Genomic DNA, 19,778 nt, shown 5'->3' on the forward strand with positions numbered 1-19,778 from the left:
TGGCATTAATTTACTCAGTCCACAGCAGACCACAGAAACAAAGGGCACTGGGCTGTAACCCTAGAATAATGTCTGTCCTACCCGAGGCCCTTCCCAGCATACTGGTCTCTCACTCTGGGTCTTTGACAAAATGAAACAAACAATTTACATGTTAATTTGAGAGTCTGCTAGTGCATTCTCAGTTTGCATTGTTTCACATATTCTATAAGCTACTCACCACTGCTCCTTGTTTTACACAGTATCCAGCTTTGATAACTGCACTATCTGGAGGTGGCTTAGGAGTAAAGGAAGGAAGATGGCTTTGTGACCGTTTCAAATTATTTCTCTCAATACTTTCACCACATTCGTTTACTTCTTCTTTCTAAAATGAAACAAAATAAATTCTTTTCTTGCTTGTTTAGCTTCAAATCACACTTTCATTTCATGTTGTTCTCCTAGAAAAAAACCTTAGGATCTTAGTGCAGTTAGTAACAGACTTTGAGTGCAAACTTTCCAATTAATGTGATATACTTACTCATAATTTTCCCACCACTGATTAAAACACATTATTTCTACTTCTCTTATTCCATAAAAGTCCAGTTTTTTTGCTTTTTGGGGATGAAGGGAACTTTCATTTTGCAGTGACTGTACAGATTCACAGGAAGTTGCCCCCTAAACGCATGTAAGGGGTATTATGTAACCTTCAACTAGTCTCCCCCAAAAAGAACCAAACAAGAATGCATTCCCAATACCCAGAAACCAACAGTGGCACATCCCACAGCCCTTATTCAGATTTCTCCCATGTTACATCACAGGCACTCATCTTTGTGTTTACACAGTTCAACGCAGTTTTATTCCGTGTACAGATAGAGCTGTGTTGCCACAGCCACAACTAAGACATGGCAAGGCTCCCTTGCACTACCCCTTTAGATCTTTAGAGATCCTACCCCTAAGTCTCTGGCAACACTACTTTGTTCTCCATGTCTATAATTTTGACATTTTGAGAATATAAGTAAAAGCATCCAGAGGGTAATCTTTTGAGATTGGCTGTTTTTCACTCAAGATAATTCTCTGGAGATTCATCAGGTTATTCTTTCTGTCAACAGTTCACTCACCTTTACTGCCACATTCCATGGTATGGATGTTCTACATATTGTTTAACCACTTACCTGTTACACAGACATTTAAGCTGTTTTCAACCTTTGGTTATTAGGAATAAAGCCACTACAAACACTCACGTACTGATCTGTATGTGGACATATTTCTCCATTTCTCTGGGACAGATGCCTAGGAGCAGCAAGTGCTGGGTCATACAGTAATTACAAATCATTTTTAGTAAAAAGAAAAAACCTGCAAAGCTGCTTTTTCAGAGGGATATATTTAATATTTTACACTTCCACCAGCAATATATGAGAGCACTGGCTTCTTCTGACCCTTGGTAGCGTTTATGCTGTCAATAATTTCTATTATTTAACATTTGGATGACTTGTGCAGCAATATCTACTGTGGTCTTGATTTGCCTCTCCTTATGGCTAAGACAGTGAACATTTTTTTCATGTTCAATCTGTATATTTTTCATTTTTTGGTGAAATATCTGTTTCATTATTTGCTCAAAGATTTGCTCAGATTGCTAACTGTGTTTTTACTGTGGATTTTGGAATGTTTTAATTTTTTTAGATTTATTTATTTATTTATTTGAAAGTCAGAGTTACAGAGAAAAAAGTAGAGACAGAGAGCGCGCTTCCATTTGCTGGTTCACTCCCCAGGTGGCCACAATGGCCAACACCGGGTCAGGCCAAAGCCAGGAGAGCAAACACTTGGCCTGTCCTCTACGGCTTCTCTCAGGCTTTCAGCAGGGAGCTGGATTGGAAGTGGAACAGCAGGGACTTGAATCGGTGCCCAGGAGAGATGTTGGCGCTGCAAGCAGCAGCCTCACCTGCCACGCCACAGCACCAGCCCCAAGAGTTCTCTGGACGTTCTATGCACAGTCATTTGTTGGAAATGAGCTTTGCAAATATTTTCTCATTTTAACTTTTCTTTCATCCTCTTAATAGAGTCTTTCACAGGACAAAATTCTTGATTTTGATCAGCTCAATTTATCAGTCTTTCCTTTTGTGGATTATGCTTTTGATGTCAAGTCTAAAATATCTGCCTAGTCCCAGATCCTGATGATGTTTCCTATGTTCTTTTCCAAAAGTGTTGTAGTTTTATTGCTGACTCCAATGTTTTATTTTTTAAATTCTGTTTTAAAAACTAACTATACCCAGGTCAGCATGATCTTCAAAGCACTGGTTTCCTGTTATTTATAATATCTTATAATCCGGCCGGCGCTGTGGCTCACTAGGCTAATCCTCCGCCTTGCAGCGCCGGCACACTGGGTTCTAGTCCCGGTCAGGGCGCCGGATTCTGTCCCAGTTGCCCCTCTTCCAGGCCAGCTCTCTGCTGTGGCCCGGGAGTGCAATGGAGGATGGCCCAAGTGCTTGGGCCCTGCACCCCATGGGAGACCAGGAGAAGCACCTGGCTCCTGCCATCAGATCAGCACGGTGCGCCGGCCGCGGCGGCCATTGGAGGGTGAACTTAACTGATGCCCATATGGGACGCCGGCACTGCAGGTGGCAGCTTTACCTGCTATGCCATAGCGCCGGCCCCTCAAAGGTGTATTTTCAAGAACTCCTTCATTTTAAGATAAAGACTAAGTCCTAAGAGTCATATATTTATTGAGGAATTTTTAACCTGATCTAAATTAAGATGGGTCGACATTAATTATGTTATTAATGGTGTAATCCCAATACTTAACTCATTACATATACAATGTTTACTGAATACATCAATTAAGCGAATAATTTAACATTTTCTTGATATTATGCTATTGAAATGCTTTTATGAGTAAATACTATTTTATGATTTTTTAAAACTATATTACAAAATAATAAAGCAATAAACTTCTTTAGGACTTTTTTTTAAAATAACACCTCCCACAGAATCCTAGAATACACTGAAAAATCTCTATCAAAATTAAAATGCAACAGGGGCCAGCGATGTGGTGTAGTGGGTTAAGCTGCTGCATGCGATGCCAGCATCCCATTTGGGTGCCAGTTCGTGTCCCAGCTGCTCCACTTCCGATCCAACTCCCTGCTGATGGTCTGGGAAGCAATAAAAGATGGCCCAAGTACTTGGGCCCCTGCCAACTCCACAGGGAGTTGTTAGACCTGTTAGAAGCTTTGGCTACTGGTTTTGGCCTGTCCCAGCCCTGACCATTGTGACCATTTGGGAAATGAACCAATGGATGGAAAACCTCTTTCTCTCTCTCCCTCTCTTTCTATAACTCTGCCTTTCAAATAAATAGTCTTTTAAAAATAAAATGCAACAAAATCTTAGTTCTATACAAAATTAAAAGTCCATAGGTACAAATTACTACAATATTTTGGCAAAACTATAAACAAACAGACATGCCCCAATATCAACACAAGTCATAACTCTGGTAAAAGCAGCCTAGCAGTTGAGCTACACATTAGCCAGAAGTTTTTCCGGTGAAAATCATTACTTTTGGATAAAGTATATGTTTACATATACATATGTTTACATATACAACCCTACTTTATTTTTTATACAACACTGGTGAAAACTATTAAGTTCCCTCTAGAGTAGAGAATTTTGCTCAGAAATATACCATTTGCAGAACAAAAAGAAAAGTATTTAGTAATTCATCAGTTAATGACATAAGACTTCTTTCCCTTAATCCCCTTCTCCTTACAAAAGACCTAAAAAAATGCAGTGTAGGAGACAATTTGATTTAAAGGGTTTATAAAGCCTTTAAGTTCAAAAGGCATACAGGTCATGAAAATGCCCAGCAGTAGCAGTATCAATTAATTGTTATTTAAGAATTTTTGGTTTGCCAATAGTAATAATGTAATTTGCACTACAAACTCATTCCCTCAATAGCAATACAAGAAACCTAAACTCATATAAAAGTTTTAACCTCATCAAAATTTGTTTATGCATTTTTATTTTTCATAATGTCCAAATGAGATACCACTTAGTATATTCATACTTCTGACACACAATTAATTCAAAATTCTCATAATCTGTTTAGCTCATTTAGGCCAGGCTTTAGAAAGAACAAGTTTAAAAAATTACACATATTTGTAAACTCTGCCTCAGCAATTTTATTTCTAGAAATTCAGCCTTTAAAAAGTATCAGGGGCAGCAGGCATTTGACACAGCAGTTAAGCCCCGACTTGGAATGCCCACATACATACTGGAGTGCTTAGATTCCAGTCTCACCTCCATCCCCAAGCCAGTTTCCTGTTACACCCTGGGAGGCCACAGGTGATAGCTAAAATCTTGGGTTCCTGCCAACCATACGGGAGACCGCACTGGGTTCCTAGCTCCTGGCTTCAGCCTGGCCCAACTCCAGCTTTTATAGGCATTTGGGAAGTAAACCAGAGAATGGGAGATCTGTCTCTCTGCCTTCCAAATAAAATAAATACAAATTTAAAAAATTAAAAAGAGCATCAATGTCTATAAAGTTTAAGCTACAAAAATATTTATCAGAGAACTGTCTATAAAAGAGAAAGGAAAAAGAATTCTATGTGTCCACAGAGGATTTGTAAATTACAGTAAACCCATTGCAGGACCACTATGCAATCATCAAAAATTACGTAGAGTAACTTCTGATGACTTGGAAAATGTTCATGATGCGAGTGGAAACCACTGTTTGCCATCTAATATGTAATTCCTATCTCTGTTCCCGGAGTAGGGTTGAGGGGGGGTGAGTAACAGAAGAAAAGACTCAGAGAAAACATTAAAAGTATTACTTGTTATTTATCAGGGACATCTACTTTTTTTATAATAAACATATACTTTTGCACTAAGAAACAAAATTAATTTTTAATAGTAATTTAGCATTGTGCTAATTAAGTAAAGTTGAGCTGTTTTAACTGTGTGACAATACAGAATCAACATATAATAAGATCCTTGTACAACATAAGAATTAATTTATCACCTGAGTTGGAGTAATGATGGGAACACCACCAACAATATCTGTTCTGTAAGACACTTGCTTCTTCCCACATTCACCTTGGCGACTTGGGTTATCAGAACTAGGCTGTGAGTCTGACTGCTTTGGTACCTGGAACAGTAAATAAATTGAATCATGCTGTGACTAGCGTTATTACACATACAACAAGCACTGACCATCAAATTTCCAATTAATTGTCCATTTTTATATAAACATATACTATTTACCGAGTATGTGTGTATGTGTATAATCCTTCATGTCTTCACATTAGTTTTTCCATCACAGTAATAACTTTTTAACACTGTTTATATTTACTGAGTGCTTACTCACACAGGTACTATTTCATATTACTTTCTCTTACCTATGCATGGAGGCAGTGCCACATTTGAGAGGTAAGGACACACAACACGGGCTTTGATCCTAATGATCCTTCATTCTAGCCAGGTTCGTATAACTCTCTTCCAGACCTAACCACTATTCTCTAGTCCCTATTTATTAGCATTCTTAACACTGGATTACAGGTTTGTTTGTTTTTTTTTTCTTGCTGTTTTCTTCTCTTTGCACCGTTCTAACCCATCATCCTTCAAGTCCAAGGACAGGGACTGTGGCATATTCATCTATCTACCTTCAAGACAGAATCCTCTGCCAAACACAGGAAGCATTCAATAAATGTTGATAGAATCAGCAGAAAAAAAAAATAACTAAATCCTTAATGAATAAAAAAATGTTAAAAATAACAAAAATATTAACATACAACATAAACATTTTTAGAGTTTAAAGGAACTCCAACACTCGCTGCTTCAGGGATAAATCATAAGCATAAACAAACAATGACTGTAATAACAGGACAGTCTCAACACTTCACTGAAGTGGAATCAAATAAACAGAATATCATGAACATTTAATACATCTTTTACCCTTTCTTATGTGGTTTAAAATCAGAGAACAGCATACTCAACTTATTTTTGTCTACAGACTGTTAGCCATGTAGTCTGCACTTGAATTATAAATTTAAGGCTGTGAATAAGATGTATCAAAATACACTCAGCATCAATTTTGATTTTACACATGATTTAGTATCTCCAGTGACCTGAAAGGTATTTGGGGATCTTGTGGTACCTTTCAGAAACTTTAAGACAAATATTACTGACAATCACAAAAGCATTGATAGAAATGTATGGGAGCCGATGCTGTGGCGCAGTGGGTTAACGCCTTGGCCTGAAGCACCGGCATCCCATATGGGTGCCGGTTCAAGATTCAGCTACTCCACTTCCCATCCAGCTCTCTGCTATGGCTTGGGAAAGCAGTAGAAGATGGCCCAAGTCCTTGGGCCCCTGCACCAGAATAGGAGACCTGGAAGAAGCTCCTGGCTCCTGGCTTCAGATCAGTGCAGCTCCGGCCGTTGCACAGTGAACCAGCGGATGGAAGACCTCTCTCTCTCTCTGCCTCTCCTCTCTCTGTTTAACTCTGACTTTCAAATAAATAAATAAATCTTAAAAAAAAGAAGTATATTTAATTTAAATAATTTTCCTGTCACATGGCTAATTTCTGTTAACAGGACACTGGTCTGTCTACAGATACCATCCAAATCATGGTGAAAGACCCTAACCATGTATTACTGAGTGTGATGCCAGAACAGTGGGGTTTCTCAAGCTTCGTGACAGGGCATCAATTACCCAGGAACATTATTAAAAACTTCAGATTCCCAGGCTCCATACCCAGAAATTTTGATTCAATAAATTTACTGCAGAGCCAAAAAACAAGAAACACACTTGAAGTAATGTTTCATAAACCACACTTTGAGAAACACTGCTACAAACCCTATGCTCTCTTTACAACATGCTGTTCCTACCAGGTTTGCCACACAGCCGGTATACCACACAGACAAGGATTCTCAAAGGTTTTTTTTTTAAATACTGAGCACACATGGGCTATGTGTGTATGAGAGAACTCTGAGCTGCATTAGGTCCCAATCCACATAAGCATCTTTGTGGACAGTAATAACTTGTCTCCCGGCGGACCACTAAATCTTCCCACGCCCCTCCCTCCAGAAGCTACCCCCAAGGCCCGGTGCTCATCCACACCACAAGCCAGTCACCTGCAGAAACAGAAGAGAAGTGAGAACTGGGAAGAAAGGGAAGAGAACTGAGTCCTGAGTAGCTCTGAAATCTTCTACGAGGCTGCACGTTCTGGAGTGATTTCTAAAGGCAATATAACTAATGCCAGCCCGGAACAAGGCACCGAGGAAAACCTGCGGATGCTGACCAACCGCACCCTGTATTTCTACTGCTTTGACAGACAAAAATGTGGCTCAGCTACCTCACTGAGAACAGACAACAACGCTACAGGAATATGAAGCCAGAGGGGAAATTGTACACTCACCTATATTACATGAAATGTGTTGCGAAGAGGTGATCATAATGAAAGCCATAATTGAGAGTTCAGCCATACATGGTAATTTCCTAAGAAAAACTTTTAATATTACCTAAAAACATGCTGAAACTCATACTGCCTTTTCAATTTTTCTTCCAGAAATTACAGTACATTAAAAATCCTTGCCTATGTTGTTATAAGCCAACTGCTTATCAATTGTCCATATAATAAAATCAGATGCTAAATACAGCAAAATTCCAAGATTAAAGTCCAATGATTGGGGCCGGCACTGTGGCACAGTGAGTAAAGCCACCGCCTGTAGTGCTGGCATCCCATATGGGCGCTGATTTGAGTCCCACTGCTCCACTTCCAACCCAGCTCTCTGATGTGGCCGAAAGCAGTGGAAGATGGCCCAAGTCCTTGAGCCCCTGCACCTGCATGAGAGACCAGAAGAAGCTCCTGGCTCCTGGCTTCAGAATGGCGTAGCTCTGGCCACTGCGGCCAACTGGGGAGTGAACCAACGGATGGAAGACCACTTCCCCTCTCCTTGTCTCTGTGTAACTCTGACTTTCAAATAAATAAATCTTTTTTAAAAATGTCCAATTATTAACTTAGAATTGTACTTTACAGGGGCTAGCACTGTGGCATAGCGGGTAAAACTGCCACCTGCAGCACCAGCATCCCATATGGGCACTGGTTGTCGTGTCCTGGCTGCTTCACTTCCAATTCAGCTCCCTGCTAATGCACCTGGGAAAGCAACAGAAGATGGCCCAAGTACTTGGGGTCCTGCACCCACGTGGGAGATAAGGCTGAAGCTCCTGGCTCTTGGCTTCAGATGGTCCTATCTCCGGACACTGCAGCCGTTTGGGGAGTGAATCAGCAGTTGGAAGATTCTCTCTCTAACTCTGCCTTTCAAATAAAAAAAAAAAAAAAAAAAAAAAAAAAACTTAAAAGAAAAAAGAACTGCATTTTACAATAAAATTACCTAAAATATAATAATCTTATTCCCAAAGAACAAGAAAAACACACAAGCAAAAAACTCGTAAATACAGAAAACTCACTTAAAACTGCAGGTGACTGAATGAAAAGCTAGAGTAAATTCAGCCACTGAGATAAACAGGTTCAGAACCCCTGCCCCCAGCCTGCCAGCTGTTACTGAGAATCAGAGAGCTTCCTCTCCGGCAGACAAGACTCGGCCTCCTCACCCCTTGCTTTCTGGCCCTTTTTGTGACTCTGGGTTTTCTGTGGTGATCTTAGCAGGCATCTGTATGTACTCCCAGTAGTAGGAAATTTTAACAGTAGGAAAAGTAGAGGTAAAAACAACTAGAGAACACTTGAACAAACAGATTTCAGCATTGATGACTGACAAAATAAGTAGGTCACAGCTTTCTCAAAAATGCAAAAGACTGATGTTCTGTTCACTAATAATGCCAGGGCTTAACACTAAAACCTAGGAGCTGGTGCAGCGGGGTTAAGCAGGCTCCTGCAAGGCCGGCATCCCACAGGAGCTGTGGTTCGTGTCCCACTGCTCCACTCCAGTCCAGCTCCTCCCTGTTACCACTCCTGGGAAGGCAGTGGAAACAGCCTAAGTCCCTGGGATCCCGTCCCTCCATGCGAGACTGAGAAGACGCTCCTGGCTCTCCTGGTTTTAGCCGAGTCCAGCCTGACTGTAGCCATCATTTGAGGAGGGAACCAGCAGATGGAAGTTCTCTGTCTTTTCCTCCCTAACTCTGCTTTTCAATAAAATAAATTTTAAGAAAAAACGGGGAGGGGTGTGTGGGAGGCTGAACTGTGGTGCACCTGCAGCACAGGCATCCTATATGGGTGCCGGGGTGAGTCCTGGCTGCTCTACTTGCTATCCAGCTCCCTGCTTATGTGCCTGGGAAAGTAGCAGAAGGTAGCCCAAGTGCTTGGTCCCCTGCAACCATGTGGGAAACCCAGTAGAAGCTCCTGGCTACTGGCTTTGGAGCCACTGGGGCCATCTGGGGAGTGAACCAATGGATGGAAGACTTCTCTGTCTCTCCCTCTAACTCTGCCTTTCAAATAAATGAATTTTTTAAAAATCTGAAAAAAAAAACACCCTAAAATGTTCAGATATAAACTCCTGGGGTTCTATGTTCTGAGGGTTCTACCCTGCTCTGACCCAAGAGCCTGACCTGCTGACTGAATAACATGAGTGTGAAGTGGAAGGCCTAACTTCTGGGCACACAGACCATTATGACAAAACCAAAGCCCTATATTCAGCTCACTCTTCTACCTGTTCCAGATGTCACTTAACAACAACAAAAAGGTCAAACTTCTGGAGTTTTGGCCACAATGTCGAGACTAACTTCTACATTAAAATATGTTATTTTTTTTTAAATTAAAATCTATGGTGAAAACATACACATTTTTTTTTTAAATATAGATTTCTGTTTAGGAATAAGCCCTGGAGCCGGCGCTGTGGCTCAGCAGGTTAAAGTCCCGGCCTGAAGCGCTGGCATCCCATATGGGCACCAGTTCAAGTCCCAACTGATCCTCTTCCAATCCAGCTCTCTGCTGTGGCCTGGGAAAGCAGCAGAAGATGGAAAATGGCTCAAGTCCTTGGGCCCCTGCACCCACATGGGAGACCCAGAAGAAGCTCCTGCTTCGGGTCAGCACAGCTCCAGCTCTTGCAGCCATCTGGGGAGTGAACCAGCGGATGGAAGTCCTCTCTCCCCCTCTCTCTCTGCCTCTCCTTCTCTCTCTGAGTAACTCTTTCAAATAAATAAATAAATCTTAAAAAAAAAAAAAAAGGAATAAGCTCTAATCACTTTGGATATTACTTAATATCAAGAAGCACCCAGAGACCACCATATATATATTTATGCTGTCATTAATCTAAATGAATTTTTTTTTTTTTTTGACAGGCAGAGTGGACAGTGAGAGAGAGAGAGACAGAGAGAAAGGTCTTCCTTTGCTGTTGGTTCACCCTCCAATGGCCGCCACGGCCGGCGCGCTGCGGCCGGCGCACCACACTGATCCGAGGGTAGGAGCCAGGTACTTATCCTGGTCTCCCATCGGGTGCAGAGCCCAAGCACTTGGGCCATCCTCCACTGCACTCTCTGGCCACAGCAGAGAGCTGGCCTGGAAGAGGGGCAACTAGGACAGAATCCGGCGCCCCAACCGGGACTAGAACCCGGTGTGCCGGCGCCGCAAGGTGGAGGATTAGCCTATTGAGCAGCAGCGCCGGCCAATCTAAATGAAAATTTAAAAGCATACTTTGAAATTTCATTTTCCAACCTCCAGTTACTAATATTCCCTGGAGGGTTGATTCCTCTACCATTGCATCTGTTCTTTTATAAAATAATGGGAAAAGAATTTTAAATGGCAGCCGTTGAAACCTCATTGACACAGACTTAAAGAAAAGTAAGGAAAGCCCCAGATGATGGTACTGGAGGAGACTGCATTAAGATGGGAAGGAACCAGGGGCCAGCCTTGTGCTGTAGCAGGTAAACTGCCAACCCTGGCATCCCACTCCTCTGCTTCTGATCTAGCTTCCTGCTAAAATGCCTTGGAAGGCAACAGTCCATAGTTAGACTCCTACTCCCTGCTTTAGCCTGGCCCAGTCCTGGCTGTTGAAGGCATCCGGGGAGTGAGCTAACAGACGGAAAAAATCTCTCTGTCCCTCCTTCTCCCTCTCTGACATTCTGCCTTTCAAACAAAGAAATAAACAAATCTTTAAAAAACATAAAAGTAGGAAGAAACTATAATAAGAAAGTAGTTAAGCAAGTCTAATTCCCTTACCCGCTACCGTCTAAGCACCTCTACTTTGAAATTCAAATTCTAATTTTGGCTCCCCAAAAGTCTGTTTGTGTATCACATAGTACTCAGCATGATTAAGTCACATACCTGACCAAAATATTGTTTGGAATGATTCCATAGGAAGTAAATCGCACATATATTAGTTTGTAAACTAAAATTTCCAAGAATCCACATGTAAATCATCAGCAGCTTCCACAGGAAGATGTGACAAACTAGAGATGCCACACTTAAATACATTTAAATGTGTTAAATGCCTATGAAATTATAACTGGTAAGATTTTTTTAAGATTTATTTATTTATTTGCAAGAGTTACAGAGAGAGAGAAGGAGAGGCAGAAAGAGAGAGAGAGGTCTTTCATCTGCTGGTTCACTTCCCAACTGGCTGCCAACAGCAGGAGCTGTGCCATTCCGAAGCCAGGAGCCAGGAGCTTCTTCCAGGTCTCCCACGCCAGTGCAGGGGCCCAAGGACTTGGGCCATCTTCCGCTGCTTTCCCAGGCCATAGCAGAGAGCTGGATGGGAAGTGGAGCAGCCAGGACTCGAATCAGCACCCATATGGGATGCTGGCACTGCAGACAGCAGCTTTACCCGCTACACCTCAGTGCCAGCCCCAAGATTTTTTAAAAGAATCTAACAAGGGGCTGGCACTATGGGGTAATGGGTTAAGCCAACACCTGCAACACCAGCAACCCATATGGGTAACTGGGTTCCAGTCCCAGCTGCTCCACTTCTGATCCAGCTCCCTACTAATGTGCCTGAGAAAGCAGATGATGACCCAAGTGCTTGGGCCCCTGCACCCATGTGAGAGACCCAGATAAAGCTTCAGGCTCCTGGCTTCGGCCTGGCCCAGCCCTGGCCATGACAGCCATTTGGGGAGTGAATCAGCAGATAAAAGACCTCTTTCTCTTTCTCCTTCTCCCTCTAACTCTACCTTTCAAATAAATAAAATAAACCTTTTTAAAAAAAGAATATAATTAACAAAACCTATCTTATTAAGGAATGAAAACTTTTGTCATTGTTAGGAGTTAAATGTGGATCTATCTAAAGTTAATTTTTAATAACTATAAGTAATCCTATATTCACTTTAATGTAGGCATAATCCCTTTACTGGTTAGTTCCATCTTACATATATTTGTATTTTCTAAATATGACTCACAAAAACATGAAAATGATTTACCAACAGATTTACCTTAAAAACCATAAGGACTTCATCATGTAAAATAAGGCTGCAAAAACCACAAAGACTATTTGAGTCCACACATTTTAAGACATTACTCAGTCCCTAATTTGTTTCTCCTTCATGCTAAAAAGCTTACTAGTGTTATTTAAGATTGTTTCTTATCATTAATAAATTACACACAGCAACACAAAATTCCGCAAAATGATAAAAAAGCTTGAGACCATTTACCACTTTTTCCCTTAAGGCACAAAGAAACTAGTGCTGCTCATTACTGCGAACTGTGAAAGATAAACACATTCTGTAAAGTTACTAGATAGTGTCTTTCTAAAGACATTTTCAAAGGAGGGGATATTTATTAAGAGGTAAACCCTTGTAAGAATACATACTTCTGAATCAGTTAAAAACACTGCTTTTCTGAAACGGTGCGAACCTAAAGTCACTTCCGCTTCACGTACAGATCAGGTGCGGTGTGTGGGCGTTTTCCGTCATGTGGTAACAAGCTGTTCTGGTGCAGACCCAAAAACCTGACTTAACTCTGAGAACAGCTTGGGTTCTATTAACTCTTTATTGTGCTGTGCTGTAATCAACGGATGGAAGACCTTTCTCTCTGTCTCCCTCTCTCTCACTAACTCCATCTGTAAAAAAAAAAAAAAAAAGTGACTAACATAGCTGACTTTCAGGGGCGCCTGTTCTTGGACAGCAGGTCCTTTACGGTCCAGAAGTGACTGCACCTCATAAAAGATACACTTCAACTGACACAAAGCTCGGCCAGAACTCCTCTCAGCTTCTCTCTGGACAGTGCACCCTACGTGTGTATGGGAAACAGGAGGCCAGAACAGAAGCCACCCGCTTGCTCATCATCAGCAGTAAACGCGCGGACAAGGTTGCTCCGTGCTTTAGGAACAAAATAGCAGGGCGAGGGCTCTCTGCTCAGGAAACTCTAAGGACTGCTCGTCAGAGCGCAGGCTCAGAGCCCCAGAGACCAGACTGGGCTCCCAGCCTGCTCACTCAGCAGCTGCGAGACCTGTAAAAGGCACTCAGCCATTCTAAGAGTCTTTTCCAGATAATTTAGGTAAAACCTTCAGGCCTCACATGGTATTAATAATCAGTGAACACTGATGTCCATCAGAAAACAAAACAAAAGAAAAGCCTAGGCTGGAGCAAGAAGCTGTAGCCCTGGAAAGGAAGGAATTCAAAGAAAAGTAGCAGGTGAGGGAAGAAGTTTAGAACCCAAGACAAACCCCCAAAGGCCACATGGGAGGGGCTTCTTTTTGACACAGGCCTTCAGATTCAATTCCCAGCCTTTCACAGTCCCCTGGCCTGTTCCTATCTCCAACACCTGCCCTGTCTGTTCCAGCCATGGCTTAGAAGATCACAGGGTCTATTCCTTACCTGGCTTGAGGAGAAAAAAATACGACCTCGCGGCAGAACTCCACATAGCATGTGCATTTTCCCTAGAAACATTATTGCAGAGGCAGGCGTCTAACGCAATAGTGAAGCTGCCACTTGGAACCCACAGCCCGTATGAGAGTACCTGGGTTTAAGTCCCACCTCCACCCCCAACTCCAATTTCCTGCTAATGCACACCCTGGGAGGCAGGGGTTATAGTTCAAAGGATAGTACATGCAGACATTGAGTTCCTGGCCCATGGCTTCAGCTTGGCCCAGACTCAAGCTATTGCAGGCCTCTGGGAAGTGAACCAGCAGATGGGAGATCTGTCTCTCTAATAAATAAAAAATAAAATCTAAAAAAAAAAGAGACATTATTATAAGCAGTAGATAAAATCTACAGTAATATTCATCCTTATTAGGTTCATAATAGGTTGAAAAGGTATTCATGAGCTGATTAAAGGGCCCAAAGTCACCACATAAAAAGAAATGTGTTCACACTCTGAGTACTTGCTTAGGTAAAGCTGGAGTGTGTAACCTGTTGGCAAACCGAAGAGTCAGCAGGTACACTTTTAAACTGTAAAGATTAATGCTAAACATTGAAAATTTTCCAAAAACAAAAAGCACTTACTGTAATCTTTATAGCTTTGTTCAACACATTTACCCATTCTACTAGATCCTGCTGATCATTGGCTTGTAGGAAGTATTTCCTCATTCCTGCATTCATAACTGTTCAGAGAAAAAATAAACACACAAAGATTGAACTTGTTACCTCTAAATTTGTATCTACAGCAGCTGAAAAACCTGGCTAGTTTCAACATTCAGACACTCTTGGATTTGATAAAATCTGGGTGGATAAAATATAATACGACTTTTACCATCCAATAACATATAGAAAATTTTTCTTTTATGGCAAAGTTTTTCATTAAATGAATAGACCACATTATATTTCATTAATCTCCAAATTATGGACACTCAGGCTATTTCCAATTTTTGAAATTGGATACAGTATCATACACTTGTATTCTTTCATACAGGGTGAGAGCACTGCTATGTACTAAATTTCTTGACATAGACTTGGTTAAGTCCAAGGGAATTCACATCTAAAATTTTTACAAGTATAAGCATATTGTCTTCTCAAAAAGTTGAACCTATTTATATTTTGACCAGTAATGTAGGCTTAGTCCTCTTTCCTCTACTACCCCTTGCTAGTACTGGTTATCATCAGCTGTGATAGTTATATGGCTCTTTTCAGCCCAATGGATCTCTGACATCGAGGTTAGGAGTCTGCAAACGATATTTCCTAACTTCCTTGCCAACAGGGATCACAGATCACGGACCGCATTCTGCCAACGGAAGGTCTGATGGGTGGCTGGAAGGTGGGAGTGGGAAGGAGGAGAGAATCCTTGCTGATTCTGCTCTTGATCTCCCCTAGCAGCAGCACACAGCTGGCTCAGTTCCAGGGCCCCATGCTCCTTACACTAGCCTTGCGGAGTTCCTTAGATTCCCATCCCTAGTGCCGGGGGCTTCTCCTCCACACCCCTGCGTTACGGTGATACTACCTCTTCCCCTCTGCTCTTTAGCCCTAGTAGTGGTAGCTGCTTCATGCAGTTGCTAATTTCTGGGTTCTTTCAACATTTTCTTTGTGCTCCTTTAGCCACTGAACATTTGGGCCCCTGTAGTCATGTGGGAAACCCAGAAGCAGATCCTGGCTCTTAGCTTGGGCCTGGCTCAGCCCCAGTCACTGCAGCTACCTCTGCGTCTCTGTCTCTGTCTCCCTCACTCCCTCCTGCTTCCTCTCCCTCTCTAACTCTTTCAAATAAATAAATCTTTTTTAAAAATATGAATTTCTTTTGACTATTGAGACAAATTAGGCTTGTATGTTTATCTCTGTGAGCTTTGCTTATTTTCTTATATTTCTTCTAAGTTTACTTTTTATTACCTTATCTAGGCATTTACATTAATCCTGTTTTATTACAAGTACTTTTTCTTGTCTGTCACTTGTCTTTTCACTTTGCTCAGAATATTTGATCAAACAAGTATTCTATCAATCTTTTTCCTTTAATGCCTCTAAATTGCACATATTTAGGGAAATCTTTTTAGGTCAAGATAAAAAATAAACATCTTTCTTTCTGTAGCCTTTATGGATTTTCTTTATATGTAAACTGTTAATGTATTTGGAATCTTATAGAAATTCAATTTTTAAAAAGGATTTATTTATTTATTTGAAAGCCAGTTAAAGAGATGGAGGGAGAGACAGAGGGAGACAGAGATCTTCCATCTGCTGGTTCACTCCCCAGATGTCCACAATGGCCAGCAGTGGGCCAGGCCAAAGCCAGAAGCCAGCACTTTCATCCAAGTCTCCCACATAAGTGGCAGGGACCCAAGTACTTGGGCTATCGTCCACTGTTTTTTCCCAGGCCATCAGCAGGGAGCTAGATCAGAAGTGGAGCAGCCAGGATACAAACCAGCACTCACATGGGATGTCAGCATTGCAAACAACAGCTTTACCCACTATGCCACAATATTAGCTCCTTCAGTTTAATTTTACATACACTTACAGGGACAATCTACTTGTATAAAACATATTTGTATGTATAGTGTCTACAAAATACTACAAACAACTCTAGAATGAAAGCTATTTAAAATATAATTATACATATTTATTTTAAAAACAAGTATTCCAAGAGCTAAGGCATTGGAATAGCTATGCTGTTAAAATTGTTAAATAAGAATAACATCTAAAAGTTTCCAGCAAATTTTAAATAACTTGCTAGCACCCTTCTGAATATAACTAAGAGAAGGAGGAAATGAAAGCCCTCAAGGAAAAAAACTCATTTCTCAAGCACACAAGATTTTGAAATTGGGGCTAAGATCAAGGTACTCTAAACCAGAGCTTCCTTTAATTGAGATGAGGGTCTCAGAAAGCAAGTCAAAGCATAGCTTATGAAATGCTACAAACCAACCAGTCTGGGAACCAAAGAAACTTAACACACTGTAAATCTGTTCTTTTGTATCTTTCTGGATCCTGGAGAAATTATAAATACCACAAATGAATATTAAGGTTAAGTTAGTAACCATGAGGTCATTAAATATGTAGTAATTATTATTTTTCATTTCTAGTAAACACAGGGCATCCTGTCATAGCCTTTTTCTAGCTTCAGCTGAGCTCTCTTCATAATGGCTTCATCCCCTCAACATTGTTTTGAGCATTTGCTCACAATATCTGAAGAGTTTGAACAATTAAGCACGTACTAATAAACTATATCCAGCACAAAGTAAATGTTTAACATCTATTTTAAAATAATATTTAAGAATTTCTTTTAACGGAGAGGAGACAGACCTACTCCAAGAAAGGCTTTAAGCATACTCTATACTGTGAATAAAAGCTCACACACTTTAAGAACCTAAGAGGGTGAGCCGGAGCTGTGGCATAGCGGGTAAAGCTGCCACCTGCAGTGCTGGCATCCCACCGGTTTGAGTCCCGGCTGCTCCACTTCTGATCCAGCTCTCCGCTATGGCCTGGGAAAACAGGATGGTCCAAGTGCTTGGGCCCCTGCACCTGCGTGAGAGACCCGGAGGAGGCTCCTGGTACAGCTCTGGTTGCACCGGCCAATTGGGGAGTAAATCAGCAAATGGAAGACCCACCCCATCTTTCTGCCTCTCCTTCTCTCTCTGTGTACCTCTAACTTTCAAATAATAAATAAATATTCAAAAAGAAAAAAAGAACTTAAGAGGAGCATAGTGATGAGGCAAAGAAAATGTCAGACCCTAAAATCAGTCAGCTCTGACTAGCTCATGCACATACAAGCAACAGCTTTATATATATATATGTGTATATATATATATATATATGTATGTATATGTAAAATTTAAACTCTGTGAGCATCTTCCTCATCATGAAATGGTAATGCCACAGGCCCCTTCCTTGAAGGGTAGGATGTAAAGAAATTAGCAAGTGCTTGAGCCAGAAAAGATTTTCTTCTCCACTGCCATCAGCTGGAGAAGGGCAAGAAGGAAGTACTGTGGAAAATCTAAAGCAAGCTACTAAAACGTGGCAAGGTAATAATAGCGGGGAAAAGGAGACAGAGGAAGGAAGAATAAAAATTTAAGCAATGATAATAATAATATTAATGATAAGCCACACCTTTAAGTTGCCATGGTTTTAAAGCAAGCGTTTTCATTGTAATGCATGCACCCCCAGAGTTTTGTGTCCTCTCTCTCTTGTGTCCATTCCTAACTTTATGAGGACTTTTTTTTTTTTTTTTGACAGGCAGAGTGGACAGTGAGAGAGAGAGACAGAGAGAAAGGTCTTCCTTTGCCATTGCCATTGGTTCACCCTCCAATGGCCGCCCGGCGCACTGCACTGATCTGAAGCCGGGAGCCAAGTGCTTCTCCTGGTCTCCCATGTGGGTGCAGGGCCCAAGCACTTGGGCCATCCTCCACTGCACTCTCTGGCCACAGCAGAGAGCTGGCCTGGAAGAGGGGCAACCAGGACAGAATCCGGCGCCCCGACGGGGACTAGAACCCGGTGTGCTGGCTCTGCAAGACAGAGGATTAGCCTAGTGAGCCAAGGCGCCGGCCCACTTGAGGAATTCTTTATTTCAGATGGCTACCATCATAGTGAATAAATCAAGTGGATAAAACTTGAAGCACACTCATTTAACTGTAAACAAAATTCATTTTATAACTTATAATCAGCAGGTTAGGGTTCAAATGGTAAAGAACCGGCCGGCGCCGCGGCTCACTAGGCTAATCCTCCACCTTGCGGCACCGGCACACCGGGTTCTAGTCCCAGTCGGGGCACCATTTCTGTCCCGGTTGCCCCTCTTCCAGGCCAGCTCTCTGCTGTGGCCAGAGAGTGCAGTGGAGGATGGCCCAAGTGCTTGGGCCCTGCACCCCATGGGAGACCAGGAGAGGCACCTGGCTCCTGCCATCGGATCAGCGCTGTGCGCCGGCCGCGGCGGCCATTGGAGGGTGAACCAATGGCAAAGGAAGACCTTTCTCTCTGTCTCTCTCTCTCTCTCACTGTCCACTCTGTCAAAAAAAAAAAAAAAAAAGGTAAAGAACCAAGCGGTTACAGATACTTAATCACATTTCTTTGCCAATTTTCTCCTTTCTCTATACTTTCCCTTGATAAGGTATCTAATTTTCTTATTTCTCTCGTATTACTATCTTTGCCTTTGTTCTACTTTTAGATTTCTTTTCATTGCATTTTCACATTGTCTCATATCCCTTTACTTTTTTTTTTTGACAGGCAGAGTGGACAGTGAGAGAGAGACAGAGAGAAAGGTCTTCCTTTGCCGTTGGTTCACCCTCCAATGGCCGCCGTGGCCAGCGTGCCACGGCTGGCGCACCGGGCTGATCCGAAGCCAGCAGAAAGGTACTTACCCTGGTCTCCCATGGGGTGCAGGACCCAAGCACTTGGGCCATCCTCCACTGCACTCTCTGGCCACAGCAGAGAGCCGGCCTGGAAGAGGGGCAACCGGGACAGAATCCGGCGCCCCGACAGGGACTAAAACCTGGTGTGCCGGCGCCGCAAGGCAGAGGATTAGCCTAGTGAGCCGCAGCGCCGGCTCCCTTTACTTATTTGATAGGTACCTCTCCTCAAATCCTAAGTAACCAGGGCTGGCGCTGTGGCATAGCAAGTAAAGCCACCCCCTTCAATGCCGGCATCCCATATGGGCACCGGTTCAAGTCCCAGCTCCTCCACTTCTGATCCAGCTCTCTGCTGTGGCCTGGGAAAGCAGCAGAAGATGGTCCAAGTCCTTGGGCCCCTGCACCCATGTGGGAGACCTGGAAGAAGCTCCTGGCTCCTGGCTTGGGATCGGTGCAGCTCCGGCCATTGCGGCCACTTGGGGAGTGAACCAGTGACTCTGCCTTTCCTTCTTTCTCTGTGTAATTGACTTTCAGGTAAATAAATAAATCTTAAAAACAAAAACCTAAGTAACCCTGGGCTGTATCTTCATATTTTAGTCAAGGTATTAAAGTGACTGATTGGAGGCTCTCCTGGGTTGCTGTGGGGCAGGTCTCACGGTACGGGGAGCTCTTATGTGA

The 19,778-nt window shown here is 42.3% G+C and overlaps 1 protein-coding gene across 7 annotated transcripts in view; it reads right to left on the reverse strand.

Annotated features, from left to right (window-relative positions):
- Positions 1 to 19,778, reverse strand: part of PLEKHA1 (pleckstrin homology domain containing A1) — a 63,000-nt gene that overhangs the window by 14,882 nt on the left and 28,340 nt on the right. For all 7 annotated transcript variants that reach the window (XM_008270614.5, XM_008270616.5, XM_089313880.1 and 4 more), the window contains exons 5-7: positions 14,353 to 14,450; positions 4,985 to 5,110; positions 218 to 361 (exon numbers count right to left, since the gene is read on the reverse strand). In XM_008270614.5, coding sequence (XP_008268836.2) covers positions 218 to 361; positions 4,985 to 5,110; positions 14,353 to 14,450 — 368 coding nt within the window. The remainder of the gene's footprint in view (positions 1 to 217; positions 362 to 4,984; positions 5,111 to 14,352; positions 14,451 to 19,778) is intronic.

This window comes from Oryctolagus cuniculus, chromosome 15 (assembly GCF_051225735.1).
Source record: "Oryctolagus cuniculus isolate XC-2025 breed Fujian yellow rabbit chromosome 15, ASM5122573v1, whole genome shotgun sequence".
NCBI lineage: Eukaryota > Metazoa > Chordata > Mammalia > Lagomorpha > Leporidae > Oryctolagus > Oryctolagus cuniculus.